The sequence below is a fragment of the Rhyacophila brunnea genome, unplaced genomic scaffold (assembly GCF_057557595.1).
Source record: "Rhyacophila brunnea isolate RB1 unplaced genomic scaffold, BYU_Rbru_1.0 scaffold_18, whole genome shotgun sequence".
In the NCBI taxonomy this organism is placed as follows: domain Eukaryota; kingdom Metazoa; phylum Arthropoda; class Insecta; order Trichoptera; family Rhyacophilidae; genus Rhyacophila; species Rhyacophila brunnea.
Window position 1 is genome coordinate 20,952,126 of NW_028232837.1, and position 24,669 is coordinate 20,976,794.

Below are 24,669 nucleotides of genomic sequence, written 5' to 3' on the forward strand. Positions count from 1 at the left end.
AGATCCCTGAGGCTGATGCTGCGAAACTAAATACTGGATATCTTGCTCAATTTTTTGAGGAACAAATAACGAAGGTCTCCTCTTTTAGAAATATTCAGGCGGTTTCTTTCTTTGGTCATAATATTATTAACAGCACTAAATCACTTTTTATTTTACCATAGGTTTTCATATCCAACACTATCGAATTTATGTTTACTTTCTTCATCATATCTAATTTCTGTTTCTGTTTTTAATACTCCTACCGCCCACAATGAAAGTTGGAACGCCCACTAGTGGGCGGTAGGGACAAGGTTAACTACCCCTGTATAAACGATATTCAATAATAAAATAATCAGATGCAGAGGCGCGTATAGTGACGTAGAGGCCCGACGCACTGACTGATCGATCACATTCACATAATATTTAAGATTTTTGTATAATTTAGTATCTTTAGGACAGGTTTGAACCATTTCGAGGTCCCATTTTTAAATTTATAACGAATCGATTTCGTCATCTACCTTTGCAAATATATTAAATGGTGGCAATTCATCGCCCTACTCACATTTTAACCACGAAATGGATCGGAGCGTCGTCTCGGTTCATAAAATTCCCAAAACTATCATTCCGTCTCGTGGAAAAAAATATTACACCGTCTGAGTTAGATGGGCCATGTAACGAAAAATCTGACACACTTATTTAAAAAAAATACATAATATAAAATTAAATAATCATGTTAGTATTTTTGTAAAATTACCAAGCGCTCCGATTCGTAAAATTTTCCATTTCTAGCGCTGATTTTACCGTAATGCCCGTTTCACCCACAGAGATTTTTGGAGACAGTTGTTAGCTCTGCAAAATGTCTGTAATAGTTATTGCTGCCGCGTACCTACCTGACTTATTGCATGTTTTTAGACATCTTATTTTAATTGCAGTTGCGATTCACTTGTAATTTTTTCACCTTTGTTTAATTATTGTCAAATTTTTAATCAACGTAGTTTTTTTAGTATTCGAAGTAATGACATTGTTGAGAGTGAAGTGCTCATTTACTTGATAGAGGAAATCCTTGCACTTCCGGTCAACTATTAGATATAATATAAATACACAAATGGATATAGGTACGAAAGTAAATTAATGAACTCGTTCACGTCCATCTGTAATTATTCTTCATCGACTACCTATTCGTTGATTTCTGGATGAGCATAACGGATTCATCTTACTTAGGAATATTCCCGCGGATGATGATATAACCATACCGCTGCGATTTGTGTCAATTCAAAATTCGTGAAGGTGAAAGAACCGCGCGGGTTTTTATCATGTAGAAAAAAACGCTGTGTGTGAAGCAATCCTACGGTGCAATTTTATGGTTTTAAGTCAAATATTAATATTGGAGTGTTTTGAATTTTGAACTTGAGTTTAAATCCATATATTAGACGATGTTGGACATGATTATTGTAGGTAGCTACTACGCAGCGACGTGTTATTCCTTTATTATTTCTTAACGGGCAAATAAAAATAAGACAATAATATAATGTATATAAATTTTGATTAACATGGCACTGTCTTTAAGATTTTTGACATAACTATGACCGCTGTATGCAAAAAGTCTTGTCATTTTCACAAAACTTGTACAAAATTGTTATTACAATTAGCATTTCACTTATATTTTTCGACCCTATGCTCTGTATGACCTGCCTACCCCCACGGCACGTCACTGCTACTACGTCAGAGTAGAATTCCGGATATAAAAGGTTTCAGTCAATGGATCAAAATATTATATCAGGGACTACGAGATAGATGTCAGCTACGTAGATGTGTGATATACCTAATTATATATTTTTTTAATAATTAATATTGTCCAATACGATATGGGCAATGAATTATCATAACTTTGAATGGTGGATATTAGGGATTCCAATCCTGGGTCCCGGGATCCCGAACTATTTTCGATACCTACTCCCGGGATCCTCCCGAATCCCGGGATTGATAAACATAGTCCCGAAACTTTCGGGATTGATTTTTTTTGTCAATTTTTATGGAAAATAAAATAAAAAAGAAAATATAACAGAAAAAAATACTTTTAATAACAAATAACTACATTAGAAATAAACTGAGTTTGAATGAAATTTGATTTATACACATATGTAAGTTGCCGATTAATTTTATTTTTTCACATAAATTAATAAAAATGAGAAAGATTGGAAAAAAATAATGCTTCGCACTATTAACAAAGTAATTCCACCATGATCTCATACGTTTTACGGCAGTTTCATATTTGGCTGACTAATTAGATTTATGAAGCGGAAAGGCCATAAGTACCTACACCATGATTTGCTTTACTATTTTATATCTCACTAACCCATTTTTTACGTCTTCACTATCAGAAACAGCAATCTCATATTAAATTCACATTATTATTTATATTACTATATTATTTACTCCGTTAAACTTGTGTATTTCTAAGATTGAACGTATACCTACAATATTAACAATAAATGTCTTAAATAGTATAAATTATACTAGATTTATTTTTGACTTATTTTATCAATGTTATTTGTAAATATAAAAATTTTATATTAACAGTGGAAAAAAATGCCAAAAATGCCGGGATCCGGATCCCGGGATTGTCAAATTGTAATCCCGAAATACCGGGATCAGAATTTTGGCACGGGATTGGATTCCCTAGTGGATATAATATAATAATATATACTTACTTACTATCCATTATTAAAAACAAAATGTTCATTAATTAAAAAAATAACGTAAGTAAATTTTGTCGTAGCAGAGGTAAAAGGTTTTGAAAAAGGACACTGAAATTACTTTTATTTTTATTATGAATTTCCCGTACGATTGGAAATTGGGTCGAAAATTGGGATTATTAATTTAAGTTACCTACATTCGCTAAAAGGATTTTTAATGAAATAATGGTGGGTTTTTAAATTTCCTAGTCAGAATGTTGCCACAACCAAAAAAATGTTTACTTTGATGGCCTAAAATGGAAAAAACGGTGAAAATTGTGTTATCATTATGACGTGCTATTAGTATTTTTTTATGAAACAGCTAATGAAATAATGTTTTGCACACAATATTTTATTTTTATAATGACGTGCTGTCATCTGTCATTTTTATATAAATATAGATCAAATTTCGTATTCATAAAAATAACACAATTTCTACACGTTTATTATATTACAATTATTACTACATTTATATCAAGTACCATTCTTGATATGAAGCGTCTAGTTACAAAAAGCGATAAAACCACATTTTGTCGAAATCGAGGAAAAATACGTTCGTATTGTACGCGTAATTTTACACCATGTGTGAAAATTTTATGTTTCTAAACCCGATATAAACCTACAAAAAAATATTTAAATTCTTAATTTAAATATTTTTCTTAACGTATATTATACGTAATATAATAATATCCGTAGAATTAATGTTGTATATATACATATTTTTTATAATTTATTAATATGCTTACAGAAACAATTTGAGTCTTTATAATAACGAAAATAATAATGCTATTTTTATTTTAAATTCAGTAATATTTTATAAATTTGTATCACTGCCATCTGTGATTTTCTATTCAAAAAAACCTAGAATGTGGTTTTGCAAACATCTTCACTACCGACTAGACATTAGTTAGTTATACCATATTGCAACAGATGGCATAACGTAGTCTCCGTACGATAGGAAACTGTTTTATTTCCGAATAGTTACTTCTAAAAATGTTAGATGTCAGTATTTGAAAATTTCATTTTCAGCAAGTTTATTCCCTGAAACACCTATTATGAAATCAAATGAAATTATAATTTTATTAAATTTATTAGAATTCTGACCGGTTTTGTACTAATGATAAATCTTTAATAATACGAAAAAAGGAAAAGTAGATATTAATAATTCATTGGATATAAACAGGTTCGGAGAGAATATATTATTTAAGAAAAGCCTTCTTCTGTAACGTGGCTGAAGGTTTTATATAAGATTATAAGTGAGTTGAAAAAAGGTTACTAAGCCTGATGGTTAAAACATTAGGTACATGCACAATGTGAACCTACTTCATTTCTTATTGTTGATTCATTCGTAGCAAAACTAACACGTTGTCAGAGCAGCCAGTGGCGATTTTAAGTAAGTGTAGGTTTCAAGCATTGACAGACTTGGAAGACCCCTTGAAAAGATGTTGCCTATTACCTACTGTAAACTATGAATAATTTCTACAAAATATAACTACATTCAGATTGTGAAAAATACGCATGATTTGAAGATTTTCATATTTTATGACGAATTTTATCTTCGGACGTATCTTTGGGTAGTTAGCAGAAAGAAAAAGCAAACACCTTACAATAGTTCATATTACAAAAATGTACAATTAGTTTTTATAACGTAGGTAAGAATGGACTGGAACGCACCGGAGCGCAGTTCCGGTACGTGAAATCCTCGGAAAATGGCGCTCCGGTTCGAAAATTATTAGATACGACAATCATTGCATTAATAATTTACATTTTTAATAAAGTTAAGAAACTGGACATATTGTCGTACACACTTATTTCTGAAAGCAATAATAATATTTTGTGTTGTTTTGTTAAAAAGTTTTTATGCGATCTTAAGGGGTATGATCTACCTACCAGAGGCACCTAGCAGGAAAACACGAAGCTTGCAATTTGAGACATTTTTTTGATCATTTAATATTTCAAGTGTAATTAATAAATATGTACATAATATCTGCAAACATTAAAAAGAAAAATATTTTTTATTTTAAGTCAAAGATAAACTTACAATTGTAAAAAAAATGTGAATTTGTTACATATTTACGTACACAGTTACGTTAATATTACATTATATTTTATGGTCATATGTATTATTAAAATTTAGTTTATTAAGTTTTCAATTTTTCCTCGTACAGATTTTTGACTCATTCATAGTTTTGATATTTTTTATATTTATTTAAAAAATATCGATTTTTATAAAAATATAAATGTGTATAACTTTAAATCCTTTTTAATCCGGTTCATAAGCTTTTCTGGTTCGAGCGCTGCCGATACCGATTTTCTTCCGATATGGCATCCTTAGGTGGATGTAATAATAAAAAAATAAGTAAATTGCCACTTATACGGCAGGACGAACAAACTGTGGTTGTAATTTATTTGATATTGTGTTTAAAAAATATAAAACATATTTTGGCTCAACATAGTACGCACACGGTGGAGTAGTAAAGTTAGTACCTGAGTGCATATTTTAAACACCGCGATTGCTGGTTCATGCGGGTCTATTCTATACAAAAGGCTGCTTTCGTCCGCTAAAACCGCTAACTAGGGTATGTTTGTATCAAATTATTAACACGTATTGTAACAATTATAATAAGCTGGTATTAATTGTTGCAATAAATGCTATATTTTAACGGCATGCCCCCTGCCTGTGCTAAAATCTAGAGCATGAGCGATAGAGAGAGAGCGAGAGAGAGACAGTTTCGACTGATTAACTGATCACAATACAATCACAATTATAATATTTCAATATAAAATGTATGTAATAAATACTAACACATCACGTTAGCACGTTAGCGGTCGATAGTCGCCTTTTGTATAGAATAGACCCGATGGTCTGGCATTTATCGCATCTTATTGTTTTCAATCTGTGTTTGATTCGAAATACGCAATTGGTTGGGCGAATGCTAAAATCAATAAATTTATTATATTTTTTCTTCCAATAGTTGTACGACCGCATCGGAAGTCGCGTGGTGGTAGCTGCTCGAGCGCCGGCGCCTGACGCATCATCGAGATGTCGAGACCTGGTCGCCAGACTACGTTCTTCGAGACACGCCTCCGAACTCAAGGAGCTGCTTACCAGACCCCATGTCAAGGTTTGTCATGATGCTTATCTTAAAATTTACAACGGAGCTGTTTGAAGGAAGTTTGTTTATATTTTATATTGTTCATGTTCTTTTACTGTCATGTCTTGTGGATTATCAAACATCGTATTTTAAAATGTATGTTATATTACCTTTAGAAGAAGTAAAGTAATATTGTATTGTAATAGAATTTAAAAAACCATACGTAATCACAACATACCTTACTGATTATTTCTGGTGGTGCTCTGCATCTACATGATTTATTAATTCTACGCCACTGATGGCTATGTATTTTCAATTTTTGATTTAAATAATTTTAATATGAATAGATATCTCATCATGCATACTCATTATTGTTATATTGAAAAATAAAATATAACACCTTAATTTTTAATTTCTTTATTAATTATTACATGGCAATTAATTTTAATTGATTATCAACTTTTTTTGCGGCCGCCGGGTAATAATTATTATGTTCTATTTAAATTCAAAACAAAAAGAAAATTTGGCAAAACATAATCAAACGAACGAGCTTTTAAAAGCAAAAGTTTATCTTGTTTTATTTCCCACAATATTATTCTTTATAAATTAGTATTGTTTTCGACACAACAGCGAACAATGAAGAAGTGGGTAGGTAGGTATAATTTTTTTGCAAAAGTAACTCGACATAATATGATCGAATGCAAACTATAAACATTTCGAGTTATATTTTTTCCCCAGAAAGTTGTGCGGCTAGTGTAACTTTTAAAATCTCATTTCGGCGCCATTAGGACAAAGTTTTCAGCGCGGACGTTTACCAGCGCGGGAAAGTTGATGGGGAATTTAATAAAACCCCTCCCCACGCAAAACGGTGGCTTAGGCGGGATAAATACAGCCTTGCCGCGCATCGAACCCGATTAAAAGCCCTCGCAAATAAGGGCTGCAATCCCGGATTGAATTTTTAATTCCCGGATTACGAGATTAGTTTTTTTTTCACCAATTTCGAGATTAGATAAAAACAACTGGTTTTTTCCTAGAAAATAAATGTGATACGAATTTATGCAAACAAAGGAGCTCTGGACAGATAAAGTAGTGGGCTTATACGTTGAATGTGGGTTTCTATTCCAATTAGCAACGCTTAATGCATAAGCCTATTTATTTTAGGGCATTCTACACAAGCAGGTAAAACTCTGAGAGTTACTGGCTTATGACTGCCTCGAAATTTTATATCGCCTATTCATATGAGAAAATCCGAGTGTGAAGAACGCAAACACTGTGACTAATGTAACCGATGCAGCAGGACGACCGCTCGCTGACGCCTCCCGTGGCGTTATGACCGCCTCCTCACGCGACCGGCAAATAGTTCTTGGAAATAGGCTAGTTCGGTAGCGGATGCACCGCAGCGTTGCACCTGTTCATGTGGGTAGAATGATCGTTACGTAAGTATAACATATTATATACATTGGGTCCATAAAAGTTTTATTGTGATATACAGTCCAACCAGCTGTTGGGGCCATCTGACGGTCTGACCTGGTCGCCACAGAGGCCAATTATATTGCATTGAAAAAAAATGCGGCGTCTTATTTTTGACGTGAAGATCTCTTCACATAATTTTATTTGTCCGTATTGTTTTAGCTATTTTTTTGTATCTTACATATCATTAAATTTATTTATTTCTGGTAAGTCTCCGCGGCTTTCTCTTCCATGGCACTTTTAATTAAATTACGTGTTTCGATAAACTCAGTCAAAGCTCACTTGAGAGCGTGGCGATGCCCAATACTTGGGCATCTGCTCCTGTCAGCCATAAAACACTGCTGATGTTTCACATCCAAACCAAGTCACCAATCAAATCCAAGGTCCTCTCGATATGCTCGCTTAAAACCAGCGAGTGTGGGGCGGGTTGGTTTGGAGGGGTCTATATTTGTGTTGTGATATATCAATGGTTGTGATATACTCGTTTAAGCGGTTAATGTCAAAGATGTTGGTAATCTGATATGACAGGTTCTGGATAGTGAAATATAGCAAACGGTATCAAGAGAAAAGATAAGATATTTTAAGTATTCAACTATCGTATTATGCTCTCCTGGTACTCACATATGCATGCATCACATAGACCCAGGACTCGGTAAAAAAACAGCTTCATACAATAATTAGTATAATACAGCGGTAACCGGACAAAACAGAACAGCCAGGGGAAAAAATGAAACATTAATTTTTGTGGAATCTATTTTGGTTAGGTTAGGTCATTACATCGTTGTAAAGGTCACCCAATCATTTTGAACAGATTATATTGATTAAGATGAGATATCCTAAGCTTGCCGGCAATACCGAGTTAAGTCCCGTTTATTTGAGGTTTCTGGCGATTAGGAATGCAGAAATTAGGTATATAATTTGATTTATTATGGCGTATTGAAAATCTGTTCTATTAAAAATCAATCAACATAATAGAGATAGGACAATTTCAATATAAAATTTTTCTTGAAAGGTCATAGTTATAATATTTATCGTTGTTCTGTTTTGTCACTGTTCTGTTTTGTCATGTTCTGTTTTGTCATGTACTGCACGCTGGGATAACCTATTAAGCTAAAATTATATCGACATATTCTCAGGCCGACCGTCTGTACCTACCGATCGTGATGTCACTTGTGAGTCGTTCCCAGGAGTCGTGCCCGAAATGGAACCATTCATGTTTGTTGTTAAATTTATTTTCTTCAGACAAAAAAATATTAGTTTGTTAAAGTTGAAAAATAACAATGAGAGCGTGTGAGAGATCACTGTCAGTTTTGATTTTGCAGATACTGCATAAACCTACTTGGAATTGGACACGCCTGGCGTAATAGTAGAACAACTATTCCTAAAGTTCCTGGATTTTAGTATTTCAATCCGAAAACATTTTTTTTCGAATTTCAGAATCCCGGGATTCTTAGCCCTACTCGAATAAAACACAAAGTTTTTTCGTCTTGTGTACGGGATTCGGGACGCTAAATTGATTTCGCCAAACAATCAGATTATAACGTGGGTTCATTAGACAACGATAATATTTCTAGTGATTGGTATTTATTTATAGAAATGAATTGTTCTGATTTAGAATTGATTGGAAAACTTTAGACTGAACGACCGTTCTCTTATAATATTATATTCTGTGGATTTACCATTACGCCTTTGTTGTTATTTTTATTAACGTGCTATCCAAGTTTAGCATTAACTATAGAAATATTCTATTAATGTACTGTAGTGAAGTCAATAATTTGACAGACCTTTAAACTCCCGTAATGTCATCAGTGACACGAACTTCTTGTTTAATGCATAACGAAATATATATAGGTATACCATAAAATGAGGTGAGATAAGACCAATGATATTTTCAAAACTTTTTGTACCTAATTTAAGTTTTTTGCCTAAAACTTGGGTCTAAGACGATTCGGCGCGGGGACAACTGGGCGCTACGCAATCGAATGAAATTCAAAAATAAATAGACGTTCGTGAATTATAGGAACCTACATATTTTAAAACAATTTCAATTTCAATTTATTTATTTTTAACATATTGTGGACATTACAAATTATAAGTTTAAGACGTTCACAACATGACATTTAGAAACAAAGAAATATAAAAAAGTATAACATAAAAAAAGAGATAGATCAGTATAGAGATAGATAGTATGTCATTAAACAGTAGAAATGTGTAAATACAATAAATATAAATTAGATAGGTACAGGGAAGTACACCGGATGAGTTAAGCAGACCCAATTTTAAGAATTTATAAAACAACGTCCACCTATACTCATCCTCACGTAGGTGGAATATATCAACACCCAAAGTAATTTCGTTGAACATAGTTATCGACCTCCCAATTGGAATTAGCAGTGGCAGGTTGGTTCTACACCTTGGGAGAATAAACAACTGATGGTCTCTATTTCTAAGATATTTATCAGGGACACACAGGTCAACACTGCCCAGAATGGCAGAGTTCTCATTTATCCCTCGTATAATTCTATATATAAGTTAATATATATTTAATACCAAGTGAGAATTTAAATATGCACACGTAAATAATGATTTATTGCGTTTAAGAACCAACATGACGAGAGTTCTGTTATTTTTATATGAAGCATCGGGCATAATAATTATTCTCAATCGGCAATAAAAAAGATTATGTTAAGAGCATAATGAATTAAAACTATTAAGTAGAAACTTATTAAACTTAATCGTCTACTTTCTGTATCAAATCGAAAAGAACGTTCATTTATTTCATTCGACAGTGTGGCGCCCACTTGTCCCAGCGTCCAGTTGCATGTTGCTAGTTACATGAACGGAGCCACACTGGATAAGCATAATAAATTATTGTCAGCTCAATACAACAATGGGGTCTGGCACTCCAGTTTTATTTATTTTAAATATTATATTACAAAACATTAAAATACGAGTAAGTAAGTATTATTATTATTTTTTGACAGAAGACTTACGCTGGCGACATAATATGCCAGGCATGTCTATGACAGCTGACTGCACAAACTCTTAGAGAAATCTCTACTTCGAGCTGTTTCTCTCCAGTATCCCTTTTGACCTTGTTGGCCCAATGCCCAGGAGCCATGCGCTTAATGAGGTTCCTTCATAAACCTTATGGAGCTCTAGGTCAATCGCATCTAACAACTTCACACCCTCGAGATATTAACTATATTGGGGTCAAATTGCTTGAAGCGCTCAGTGTTGGTACGGGTCCGTCATCTATGCGTTGCTGTAAAGCAAGGGGGGGCAAACTGCGGCCCGCGGGCCGCATGTGGCCCGCCGGGTATTTTTGTGCGGCCCGATATCATTAATTGTACTTCCGATAACGAATAACTTTTTTATATTTTTTTGAAAAATATTGACAATCGATTAAAATTTGTTTAGTAATAGTACGCGACCCATTTTCAATGTATATTGATAAGTGTACCGACAGAGCTACAACTTGAGATTATTGATCTGCAGTGTGACACAGATTTAAGAGAATTGCTTCAAATTTTGCAATGCCCTTAATTCAGACAAATTCGACCAACGTAAAGATTATGCCAGAAAAATGTTCGTTATTTTTGGATCAACCTATATAATTATGTGAACAAAAATTTTCGATCATGAACATCAATAAAAATTCTTTACGATCAAATGTCTCCGATGTCCATGTACAAGCAGTTTTGAGAATATCAACTACAAAATTAACACCTGAATATAAAAAAAATGTTAAAAAATGTACATGTTTCATTCTTCTCATTAATTTTTTTGTAATGTTTATTTTTCGTGATATTAAATAGTGTATATCTAAAAATGGTATTTTACTTGCGGCCCGCCGCTCATTTTGAATTCTTGAATTTGGCCCTCCAGCCAAAAAGTTTGCCCCCCCCCTGCTGTAAAGTGTAAAGAAGTATTCTTCCGAGAATTTTATTTTGGCGGAAGACACGATAATTTAAAGAAATAACAATAACACACTTATAATTATTATGTTGTTGAGGTATTTTTATTTTATCTAAGTATAGACATTAATAATTACAAGATAAAAAGAACTTTTTATATACAACATTTTTAAATTTTCTATTGAACCATTTGACTTGACTAGCTTAAACGATCAAAATAAATTGTACTTGACATGTCATATTGATTTCCATAGTAACGCACGTATATATTAATAGTTTAGTTGCTAGGACTCCAGACCCCCTCGCAACCAATAATGGTGTCGAAATAACTTTTCATACAAAACAGAATTAACTGAAAATTGATTCAATTCTACTTAAAGATGGCTAAAAGTATTAAAAAAATGCATTGGCATCGTGTTCTGATATATTCTAAAAGTTTCAAATGTCTAGCTAGTTGGGAAGCTAGTTAAAAATCGATTGCAAGGTTTGTACCGGATAAATAAGAATACGAGCTTAGAAAAAATTTGTAAAAATATATTTCATAAACAAATAATTCACAAGATATTAGAAATTAACATTATTTTCTAAACATACTTACATAATTTGGAAACATACCTCAAAAAATAATTCACCCATTGAAGACAGATTTAAAAGAGTAGAAAAATAGAATAGCCAGATTAAATTATGAAGTAGGTAAATTTGAAAGGAGTTTACTAAAACTGACTTTTTTATTATAAGTATGTTTAATTTCAATATTTTTATAAGCCTGTCTAAGTATTAAAACACTTCAATTTATAGGCGCTTATCTTTTTAATTATGAAGAAGAAGAAGAATTCGATTTTGCAATAGTTTAATAATGATACTAAATTCATTTTCACTAGTATACAGAGTACCTTACCCATGATGGTTGAGACGAAACCGTGGGTGGATCAGTTCCATCAGCTGAGAAAAAAATGTATGTTGTTTTTCCAATACTAGGACCTAATGGGTTGGGCGAATGGGTGACAACTTTACTGTCAAGGTTCATATGAGAATTATATCGATTCAAAAACAACAGTTTGTATAATTATTACATTTACTATAAATATGTAACTCATATTATGAATACACACGATTAACATTATGATAAAATGTATAAACATCGTAACAAAGGTTTTGAATAATCATGTACTTTAATGAATAAATTTATCGTAAGTAAAATGTTACAATATGTAAATATTTACATAAAATATGACAACACATTCTTAGTAAATGATATGCAAAACACTTCCCTATGATAATGTAGTGTAATGTACAAAACATTATGCAATCTTAATAGGCAAATGTTTCTTGATTATCCAAGTAATTTCGAGTCATCAGACCTCTCTTCTCCCTTAATTTCAACGGAGAATAGTAGAATGTTCAGTCGTTTTGTTTAACGGTATCATTTTCACTAGGCAAAACTTTCATATAATTAACCGTACTAACCAGAATTTGGTTTTATATAATGTTTAGTAAAACGACAATTTTGTATATTATATTATGGTTACTAAGGAACATAAAAATAAAAGAATTGGGTTACCTTCTCGGTGTGGCTGTAAAAATGTACAATATAAAATATATAGACACAAATGTTCAATATTTTCGTCTGAATAATATCTGTTGAAGTTTGTCACGTAAACGAAATACGTCTTCAATATAGAAGTCTTCAAATAATAAATTGGTCTATCTATGGTGACTGACTTTCACAGAATGAAAAAGTAGGTGTGCGCCCCTCAACCAGCTGTCCCGATTATTAAGTATTAAATATTAAGTACCTTCACAAAGAGCTTAAATAACTGACGACTCGAGCTTAAGTGAGCTTGCGTGATTGACAATGGTTGAATGTAGGCGCGCACCCTCTAACTGGACGTCACTTCACTGTCTAATCCACCACTGTTATGTGACTGTTTTACTTATTTGGATCACGATTTACGATGAATTGTTGCAAATAATTATTTTCTAGAAGTTATAGCTTAAAGTTATTGGGATGAAACTCTATCAAATCGGCTCCCCAACAACGTAGTCTACAAGTTTTACGAGTTTCATCAATATTCCTCCAGTAGTTTTTTATAGTTATAACGAAAAATTTGGACTTTTATCATCATCATATAAGTGGCCCAACAACCCAGAGCGGGCCCTAGCCTCTTCCCTATCCTGGGCTAGTGTCCTCCAAGTGTTTGCGTCGGCCGCTCTAGCATCTTTGTTGACACCGCCTAACTACCGAAATCTGGGCCTACCCAGTGTTGCCATGTCGACTGAAATTTCAGTAGATCTACTGATATTTTTGGCAATAAACTGAATCTACTGATATTTCTTTATTCCACAAAATTCCCACCATCCGGGAAAAAAACGAAACGAGTCGTCTTTGAAAATTCGGGAACCTGCGGCCGGCGCTAAAAAAACGAGCCGACTATGAAAAATCGGAGACCTGCGGCCCGCGGTGAAATATTTCTCCTAAAAAAACGAGCCGACTATGAAAAATTGAGAACCTGCGGCCCGCGGCGAAATTTTTTCATCTACTGATATTTTGTCGAATCTACTGATTTTTTTTTACACATTCTATTGAAATTAAAATTTTTGACTTGGCAACACTGCTCCAACCGTCCCGTGTGGTATCCACGATTCCCATTTTTAGTTATTCCATTCATGCAGTGCATGGCCCACCAAGCGGAGTCTACCAAGCTTAAAAAAAGCGGAGATACATTATTTATTTGGAAAATCGTAGTGATCTAGGTTATGCTGAATACGCAATTCTTCTTCTTCTTTTAGTATAGGTCTATATACTACGCAATACATTATTCTCAAATATATCGAGTACATGCTAATAGGCATCGGTGAGAGTAGGGATTCCAATCTCGGGATCCCGAATCCCGGGATCCTGAGATCCCGAGCTATTTTCGATACCTATGAATCCCGGGATTGATAAACATAATCCCGGGATTTCGGGATTGATTTTTTTATCAATTTTTATGGAAAATAAAATAAAAGCGAAAATATAACAGAAAAAATACTTTTAATAAAAAATAACTACATTAGAAATGATTATACCCATGTGTAGGTTGCTGATTCATTTTATTTTATCATGTAAATTATTAAAAATGGAAAGAATGAAAAAAAACAATGCATCGCACTTTTAAAAAATTCCACTATGATCTCATACGTTTTACGGCAGTTTCATATTTGGCTGACTAATTAGATTTATGAAGCGGAAAGGCCATAAGTACGCCATGATTATTTGCTTTAATATTTTAAATCTCGCTAATCCATTCATTAAGTCTTTACTATCAGAAACAGCAATCTCCTATTAAATTTACATTATTATTTAAATTACAATATTATTTACTCCGTTAAACTTGTGTATTTCCAAGATTGAACATTTTATTTATTTATTAAGGAAAACAAACAGTTACATATTGAGTACAGAAATTTATAATATAATAATAAAAAGTTAATGCAACCAGCAAAGTTTCCATAACATATACAATATTAACAATACATGTCTTAAATTGTATAAATTATACTAGATTTATTTTTGACCGATTTTATCAATGTTATTTGTAAATATAAAAAAATTATATTAACAATGGAAAAAATGCCAATCCCGGGACCAGTCTCGGGATCCCGGGATTGTCAAATTGTAATCCCGAAATCCCGGGATCAGAATTTTGGCTCGGGATTGGCTTCCCTAGAGTCTAAAACTCTGAGCCATACGTCAGTATGGGTCGGATTATACATAGTCTTGTACAAGACTTAATTTTTTTTAAAGTAGCATTTATTCAAGATATTAATGAATATTAATGGTTTCGGTGGATAGTTGATAGGAAAAATGGGAATCTTATTGATTTGAGGTATTTGGCTACCTTAATAGTAGTTTAATGCAATCATGCTGGGAAGATTCACTTCTTTATCAAAATAGTAACAAAACGAGATAAAGTCATTTAATAATCACTTTTTTAGAATGTAAATAATAATAACATACGCATTGCAATAAAATTAAAGAATAAGTATTTCAAGTCGACTTAATTGACCCTTTTCATCGTTTCTCGATACTTAATGCATTTATTTTGCATTCAAAGGTTTTTAATTGCTCTACTTTGCAGCTTAAGCTTTTATCTTAAGTTTTAGTTATAAAAAGTAAGAATTTAATCTGTTCCACATAAATCAGTGATGGGAAAATAAATCTATCAACCGTTTTTTTAAATAAAATCTTTAAACGGTAAAAGTTTTTCATGTCAGGGTTGGTTAGCGTAGAGTTATTTTAATGTAATAGTATGTACATACATAATAGTACATTGAATATAAGTAATGTTGTAGAATATAAGGCATGTTGATTTCATTATTCAAAACGGATGTTATATAATAGTATGTACCGTTTTATTCATCATATTATATTATAGCGAGTGTAATTTTTGTGGTATTTCGATTTTTAATACACGGTTTTGTGGAGAAATTGGACGGTTTTAATAATTTATATAAGTAATAACCAAATTTGAACGGAATGTATTAATTCATTATTAGATCTATTAATTACAAAAACCGTCAAACTTCTCCCACCATATCCTGTAGGTATATCGTGAGGTTTTTGAAGGTTAATTTTGTAGTAGTGTTGTCTGCACAGAGCTCCGAGAGTACATAGCTCCTATTCCAGTATTAGGCAGTCATTAATGATACGAAACATCATTTGAGAGGTGTTGCCATCACATGATCAACAGTCATCAGCCCTCAATTCAGACCCTTCAAATATATTGAAATGAGTTAATTTTGAATTGATATGAAATTTAATACAATTTACTGAAAATTTACATTAAATAGCGTTTTGAATAATTAGTACATTTTTAAGAATATTAAAATGAAAAATAAATATTCAAAAACATCTACAATAGACTTAAAATTTAATTTAAAATGTGAGCGTCGGTTAAATTATTTTTATTCCATTGAATAAATACTGTACTAGAAACTCAACATGTGTTTGTTTTGAAGACTTGTGTTACCTTACCGAAGCTTGTCACCAATATAAATATAATGAATGTGAAGTTAAACAAATTTTACTTGATACACAAATCGATATCTATTAAATTAAATAAAAATAAATGAAAAATTCTAGAAAATTTATCAAACTGAAATATTATAAGACATTGGAAAAAACATACATATATTATGTAATTTTAATTTCACATCACAAACATAAACCAACCCGCCCGCACCACACTGTGTATTAATCGAGCGTATTACGAGGCCCTACGTTTGGATGTGAAGCATCAGTAGTTTTTTTTATTCCTGGGAATGTCTCAGGAGCAGATATCAAAGTCGGTCGTCACGCACTCAAGTGTGCTTTGAATGAGTTTACAGATACGTTCTAATGGGAAATGCCCATGGCAGAGAGAAGCACGGTGAGCTAACACAAATAAAAGATTCTAATTAATACATATTATATAGTAAAAAAAAAAACGCTAAAACAATACAGACATACAAAACTATATGAAGATTTCTTAACGTCCACATTTTTTAAAATGCAACAAATTAATTTCACAATGTGCCAGAACCCAAGTTTTTCTGGCCTGTTGTTTATAATGAGAGAAATAAATTTGGAATAAGGGAATATACGAAATGTATTAGGCCTTAAGCGCCTATTCTTATTTCCAACTAAATCGCATAATAATTTACTCTAAAGCCAGTCGGAAATATGACCTCGCATTCGAAATTTCCAATAAATTTGTTCCCCGAATTGTATTAGTGTTTTAAAGTTGGTACATGTGAATAAAATCGGTTTTATATTTAACTAGATGTAAAAATACATTGCAAACTTGTATACTCCTTCGTTTATGGAGATTTAATACCGTTTTAGAGTCGATTCACTGCTGGATGAATGCCATTTTATAGCTTTTTATATTTTTTTAGATCCCTAGTTCTTGCCTGTCACGTACCTAGAAATATTTATTAATATTTATTAATACTTTTAATATTAATTAATATTTATTATGTTAAAATGAATTTCTCACCGAAGGCATGGAATACTGTATGTCAGCATTATTCAATCGTGAGGATTTCAATAATTTGGCTATCACGATTGAATGAATATCTCACTCCTCATTTTATCTTGGTAGATAACTGTCACTTTGTATTATCGTGCCTCGGGCCATAAATGTCTATCTGGCTGTCATCTTTTATCACTGTACTTGTGTCAATCCGTCAAATAAACACGCAACCGCTCTCAACAATCATACTTCAGTTAAATCCACATCACATCATCAACCATATACCTCCAAATATATATCTGTAGCGGTCAATGACTTCAGGCCTTGTCCGCATTATTTCGACAGTGTAAGAATTAGCAAGTCATTTAAACTATCGCACAATCGTCGCATCTACAGTCAGTATATTCTACACGCATTTCATTCTTCGATGGGATCGAAACGTTCGAAGTGGAACAATGCTGAGGCAAGCATATTTCTCAATTGCAAACTTCATAAGCAATGACTCGCACTTTACCGAATATTCATGCATATAATTAGTGGGTCATAGTTGATGAGTTAGTCAGTCTAAATACCTATTAGTATCAATCTTAATCTCAGTCCGATCAGTAAGCTTCGTGTCAATCGCTCCGCACTGCATTCTGTTCTACTGGGACTCGGACTTCGGAACATTATCATATTTAGAATTTTAACATAACGCTCTTGTAACATACTATTGTACCGACTGCAACTAAAACTCACTCCTCTATCAATCGGAGCAACCACCAAATCTCGACTTCTCATCTCTCCTCCTCACAACTCTCCATCTACACCTCCTGATCAGCGGTGGCTTCTCTAATACCATGCATGTGCGCTACACTCCTTTTCCCTAAACATCACTTAATGTGCATCAATGCTATTCATAAGTCATCAATCGTTTATCGCAATTTAATCCAAGTAAATTTGTAGCAAAAGCATGAACCCACTGAACAGTCATTCAAATCGAGCGCTCGTGTGAGCGCCCTAATATCGATATTAGTTTGCCATTCGTATTACATTGTGTAATAACAGTTCAACCCGACACGTGAAAGACATAAACAAGTAATATTTACTCAAAATTGTATCGCTGCTTCGGACGCAGCACAGCGTTCACAAAATTCGATACAAAAAAAAAACAGTATACCATGTTCTTTTACCAAGTGAGTGAATTATTGTAACATGATGTCATATTTTTAACGCTTGAGTTTTATTGTATTTTTTAGACGAGGCGAGTACGGGACTGACGCGTTGTCGAGTCGAAAAATACGTACCTACCTATTCAAAACAATCGATGGTTATATATTTTTTTTTAATATATATATTTTTTAAAATATTATTTACCTCCAATACAATTCAGTTTGATTTCTGTCGTTGCCATCTATATTCGGCTTTAAATGTTTTGTCACGTTACCTATTTCGATAATTTTGTTTATAAAAATAAATTTTGAATAAAAGATTCACAATAATACATATAATTATTGTTTAATCAGTGAAGTGTATGTGTTTCAAAATGATGTCGGTAAACGTGGACTTTATCAAAAATAATTAGAATTCTTTCGAAGAAAGAGTCAGAATTAAAAAAGGATGGTCCGATGACATCTGTGGAAAGTGAAAGGTGTTTTTCAATTAATTGAATGAATTAAATCGTCTTTAAGAAACACCATGAATCAGGACAGACTTAACTGTCTATCTGTGTTAAGCATCGAGAAAAAACTTTTACAAACAGTTTCAGACTTTAATGACAAGTGATCGAGGTGTTTGCTAAACAGAAACAACGCCGAATTGATATTCTTTTTAAATGGGGTAAGAAAATTCTGAGTGCACCCCCAATGAAACCAATTTTGGAAACCACCAGCCGCCACTGCTCCTGATCATTCCCAATCACAGCAGTCTCGCCCATCAACAACGAGACCCGCAAAATATCTATTAATTACGTCTATCTTGGACAACGAAATGTCAATTGACGGTGGTCTGCAAGACAAGATTATTCGCAAAATCAAACTGGCATGGAGTGCAATTGGGCGCCTGAATAGTATCTTCCCAAATGACTTCCCATTGTGTCTTATGCGTAAAATGTTCAACCAATGTTATGTAGTGAGTATTCAAAAGAAAACTAAAATTTATCAGTTTCATTTCGAATGTGAAATTGAATATTTTATTTGGAAACTCCTCAGTATCTTACGCCAAAGTTAAACGATAATAATAGGAAAGTATGGGTAATAGGTATATTCTCGCAAGACTCAGAAGACCTTCAAAGTAGAATGCAGGAACTCGCTGAAGTAAGTAACAAAGTAAGTTTGAAAATAAATGTAACAAAGACGACAGTCATGTTCAACTGCTTTGCAGGCCAAAAAGAGATCCTCATCAATGGCACTCAGCTCGAACAGGTGAAAAGCTACATCTATCTGGGACAACAAGTGTCTATAGATGGATGTATATTTGATGAAATTGTTCGCAGAGTAAAGCTAGGCAGGCTTGGCTGCCTGAATAATATCTTCAAAAGTGACCTTCCACTGTGCCTAAAGCGTAAAGTGTTCAACCAGTGTGTGCTTCCCGTGATCACATATGCGTGTGAAACATGGACCCTAAGTAAAAGAGAGATCCAGAAACTTAGAGTAGCACAACGTGGTATGGAGAGGTGCATGCTGGGGATTACGCGAAAGGACAAAAAGAGGAATGAGTGGATAAGGAAGCAGACAAGGGTTTGCGATGTAATAGAGTTTATTAAATGCCTTAAATGGAGATGGGCTGGATACATAGCTTGAAGAAAAGACAATCGTTGGACAAATCTAGTCATCCATTGGTATCCAAGAAGTACAAAACGTCCGCAAGGTAGACCTAGAGGCCGCTGGATCGATGAAATGATAAAGTTCTGCGGAAGTACGTGGTAACGCAATGCACAGGACAGAGAGAAGTGGAAGCAGCTTGAAGAGGCCTTTATCCAGCGGTGGATAGATTCAGGCTGATGATGATGGGTGATTACTGATAGTTTTCATACTGGACCATTAAGAAGATCAAATGATACTAATTGATGTTAGTTGTACATGCCTGTTATATTATAACGTTATCTACTACAATATCCTTGTAGGCATCGTAGAACTATGTCAATTATTTTTGACAGATTGCTGTGTTCTCTGCCAATATATTATTATAAACTGCGTTGTCTATTTTCGCATAATATATTTACGTACAAAATAGTGAACCTTTAATAGTGACTGATGAATGAAGCGGCGTTATCCTATCAATCAGGAATAATCACTGACCTGCTATCGAATCAAATATTGATCTACAATCCCGCCTCTCTAACTGACAGGTGAAATAATCTATCTATTTAATTGAGCCTAACTGAACCAAATGTTTTATGTTAACACTGACATTCTATTATTTGGAGAAATTTGCCATTATTTAGGATTTTTATTAATCATTTGGTTTAGTGGTTTAGTATCCCAAATATATTATATACTAATAATACGTCATTGTTATGTATGTGTCGACCATGTCCGATTCTAATAAGATCATAATATGGGCCTCTACAGAGTAGAGGTTTGTATTAACAGATTTTGTTTTTACGAGAAATAGATGTCAGCCATTTGCTCAACTTATTAGGTACATACTGTGACTCATACACAAATTGAAAAACAATATGTATACTTGCCAGACCCAGGATATCAACCTGGGGGGTGCCGGACGAAATCCTGAAGGCCGAAATCCCGAATGCTGAAATCCCGAATGGCTGAAATCCCGAATGGCCGAAATCCCGAAAGCCTAAATCCCGAAAGCCTAAATCCCGAAAGCCGAAATCCCGAAAGCCGAAATCCCGAACGCTGAAATCCCGAATGGCCGAAATCCCGAATGGCCGGAATCCGGAAGGCCGAAATCCCAAAAAATGAAAAAAAAATATACTTACATCAATAATTGCGCAATCTTGAATTGCGCAATTTTTAAAAGAGAGACAAAAACCCAGAAGAAGAAGAAGAAAGAAAGTATTGAAAAAATGCATTGGCATCGTCTTCTGATATATTCTAAAGATTCCAAATGTCTAGCTAGTCGGGAAGTTAGTAAAAAATCGATTGCAAGATTTGTACCGGACAAAGAACCACCAGACAAAAAATAAGAATACGAGCTAAGAAAAACGTTGTAAAAAAACATTGTAAAATAAGTTCAGTACGCCATGATTGGATTTTGTAATGTTCATTTGGGAAAAGTAATTGGGTAAGTTGATATTAAGGTGATTGCTAAAAGATAGATGATTTATTTTAAAAAACGTTTTTGCACCCGTTCCAATCTGTTGATAGTATTAGGACACCCTTATAAAATTTTGATTGTTATAATAATTCAATTGTGTACCTGCCGATTAAAGACCGTTTTCATTGTTTACGAAACCCGAATTTCCCGGAAACCTTTTCATTGATTCGTATACAAGAAAAAACACGGCCTGTGTTTAATTAAAAGTTTATTGAGCCTAACAAGTTGTTGTACGACGTAAGATATTCTAACAATGTAACTAAATTATTTCTCTCCGATTTATACGGTTTATTTTCGGAAAGTAAATTCTAGATTTTGCGTTACTACGTTACGATGTGTAATAATAATATATTAATTACATTATTTTTTATCGAATTAACAATACACAAGTTTTAATGATGTTACATCCCCTAATGAGTGTATAGAAATGTTCTACATTGTATGTGTTAAATAATAACGAAGGTTGTACCAATTCATACTTCGACGATATTTTATATTTGGCCACGTATTTATTATACGCGGTGAAAATGAGAACTCTACCTTAAGCTGTGTGTCCCTGATAACTGATCCCTGATCTTAGAAATAGGGAGCATTAGTTGTTTGTTCTCCCAACCAAGGTGCAGAACTAACCTGCCATTGGTAATGTCAATTTGGTGGGTGATAACTCTGTTCAATCAAATAACTTCGGATATTGACAATATATTCCATCTGCGTGGGGTTGGAATTTCATCTTAGGTCATTCGGTGCACTTCCTTGTTTTATTTTATTGTGTTAACTCTCAATTCATGATGGAACTGCATTATATTAATAATTAATTTAATAAAACTCAATTGTTTAAAATACTTATTCCACTTTTAATATATAATTATAATTGTATTATTATTTAATTATTAATTAAAAATGTCTCTCTGAGGCGGACAAAATCGGTCCAAATTTATTAAATAATAAAAGTGGAATAAGTACTAAAAAAATTTGCGTTCTAAAAAAATTATCAATTTATTTATATTTTTTTGTATTTACACTTTTCTACTGATTAATAACTTTTATATAGCACTATTTTAATAATATTTCTTTGTTTCTAAATGTCATATTGTGAACGTCTTAAATTAATAATTAATAATATATGTAAAAAATAAATAAGATTTGAATTTGAATGTGTTTTATTCAATAAATAGTACACTGGATTTAAACTTGTAGCATTTTAATTGATCGTTTCTAGCTAACGTGCTTTACCAACAGTCATATATACCTACATACGTTTTTGATCTCTGAATGGAGAGAAATGCATTCCATTGAAGAGCAAAAGAAAGAAAATAACAATAAAGGTTAATGCTCAACTTTTCCACCATCAAATTGAAAATAACTGATAACTGTAAAACCTTTTCATTTTATGTTTATTGAAATAAATTAAAATCTGAAATTTAAGCATACTTCATTAAATTTTGTATGACATAGATTTCAATGTGTCAGAAACAATAATTTTCAAAAAATATTTATATCGAAGTGATTTACAGATTCTTAAAATAGATCCCCTATTTTCTTGACAGTGCCGTTATGTTGTGATAATTCATTATTTCTTGAATTCACTCCCTTTTATGCGTATCGACCGGTTCTCCATTAAAACCCTACGGAAATTACAAGCCCTCAGACGCAGTCGAAAATATATTATTATTCCGATACCCACTGGGACCTTTTCTTTATTTATCTTTTTGTCGGGCTTTTCTAAAGGAATGACCGAATATATTTTATAAATATGTACATATATATTTTATTATTGTATTCAATAACATAATATAATCATAACAATATTGGAAATTTTATGTTGCATATAATTATTAATGCATAGCTTTAAGCTTGGATCTGAATAAGATAATTTTGTTACTAGCATTAAACAAACTATTTTTTTTATTCAACAAATAAGATACAAGATTATTTTAGAATGTAATATTCTATATATCGAATATACATAATTTGAGAACATCTCATGCATATAAACACTAGAAAAAAAATGTTTTTTTAGAAACAGGTCCAAGTCCCGTCGGGTGTCGTGTTTTTTTTCCCGTAAAAACTAAATAATGGAGTAATCCTCGACGTCGATTAGTAATTAAGGAAATATTTAAGATGCTCGTAGTTTAATTGGAAAAGCATACTGGCAAGAATCCAGCAGATACTGGATAAAGTCCCGTCGGGTGTCGTATTTTTTTCTACAAAATGATTTTTTCTAGTGTGTATATGCATATGTTTTTTAAATTATGTATATTACTAGCATTTATAAACTATAGTATTATTTAATTTTTACTACAAATAATGGAAAATATTTTATTTGTCCATATAATACATTAGGCACAGCCAGCCGGAGGACACTAGCAAAATCTATATTATAATTTCAATGGTTTCAATAAAATTATTCGAGTATAATTATTAGTATGAAAAATGCTTAAGTCATTCTGTAGTACAATTACATAACTCCGGGCACTCACCTAATGCCGTGGTGATATTTAATAAAGTTTTATAATACGATATAATTACATAAACATTTATTAAAATAACACAATTAACAGTGATTATTATACATAATTTGGTATTATATTGTCCGGTTAGAGAAGCACATTGTCAAAAGATTTTCATGTGAATATTAATATTATGGAAAAGCAAAATTTTAAAACTAAATAATATTTAAAAAAATGAGCGTTATATCTTCAACTTCATTTTGATAATAATATAAAAAAAAAGAATTGTTTGTATCACCATAACGGCAAAGCCTACTACCCAAGTACGTTCTTGCTCGATCGCGCATGTTGACTTGGAAGCATGCTCGTCGTTGCGTCCACACAGTCGAGCGACACGACACAAGACGCTGTGAGGCCACTGTCGTACCACCACGACTTCGACCACGAGTGAGAGCGAGGCCAAACAAGCCTTGCCGGCGCGTCCTCACTCCCTCACTCAAGCTGCATCGAGCAAGAATTACGGCCCTTCAATCTTTTTCGGATCATGCAATTTGATCGATGTCGAACAAAAAACCATCGAGCCAGATGGTACACACGTTGAGAAATGTTGGAATCAGCGTAAAACCATCGAGCAAGAACGTGCGTGTGTACTTACTATATGAGTGGAAGAATTTTATCACAAATTGTTTGTAACATTTAACGATATTTTATAAACAACAAATTATAATGGTTCTGGGTAACTTTAATGAATATATTAATAAAATAAT

General features: G+C 32.9%; 1 protein-coding gene across 2 annotated transcripts in view; it reads left to right on the forward strand.

The window, feature by feature from the left end:
- Nucleotides 1-24,669, forward strand: part of LOC147073309 (peripheral plasma membrane protein CASK-like) — a 686,848-nt gene that overhangs the window by 347,940 nt on the left and 314,239 nt on the right. For both annotated transcript variants that reach the window (XM_085945407.1, XM_085945406.1), the window contains exon 10: nucleotides 5,690-5,839. In XM_085945407.1, the coding sequence (XP_085801533.1) occupies nucleotides 5,690-5,839 (150 nt within the window). The remainder of the gene's footprint in view (nucleotides 1-5,689; nucleotides 5,840-24,669) is intronic.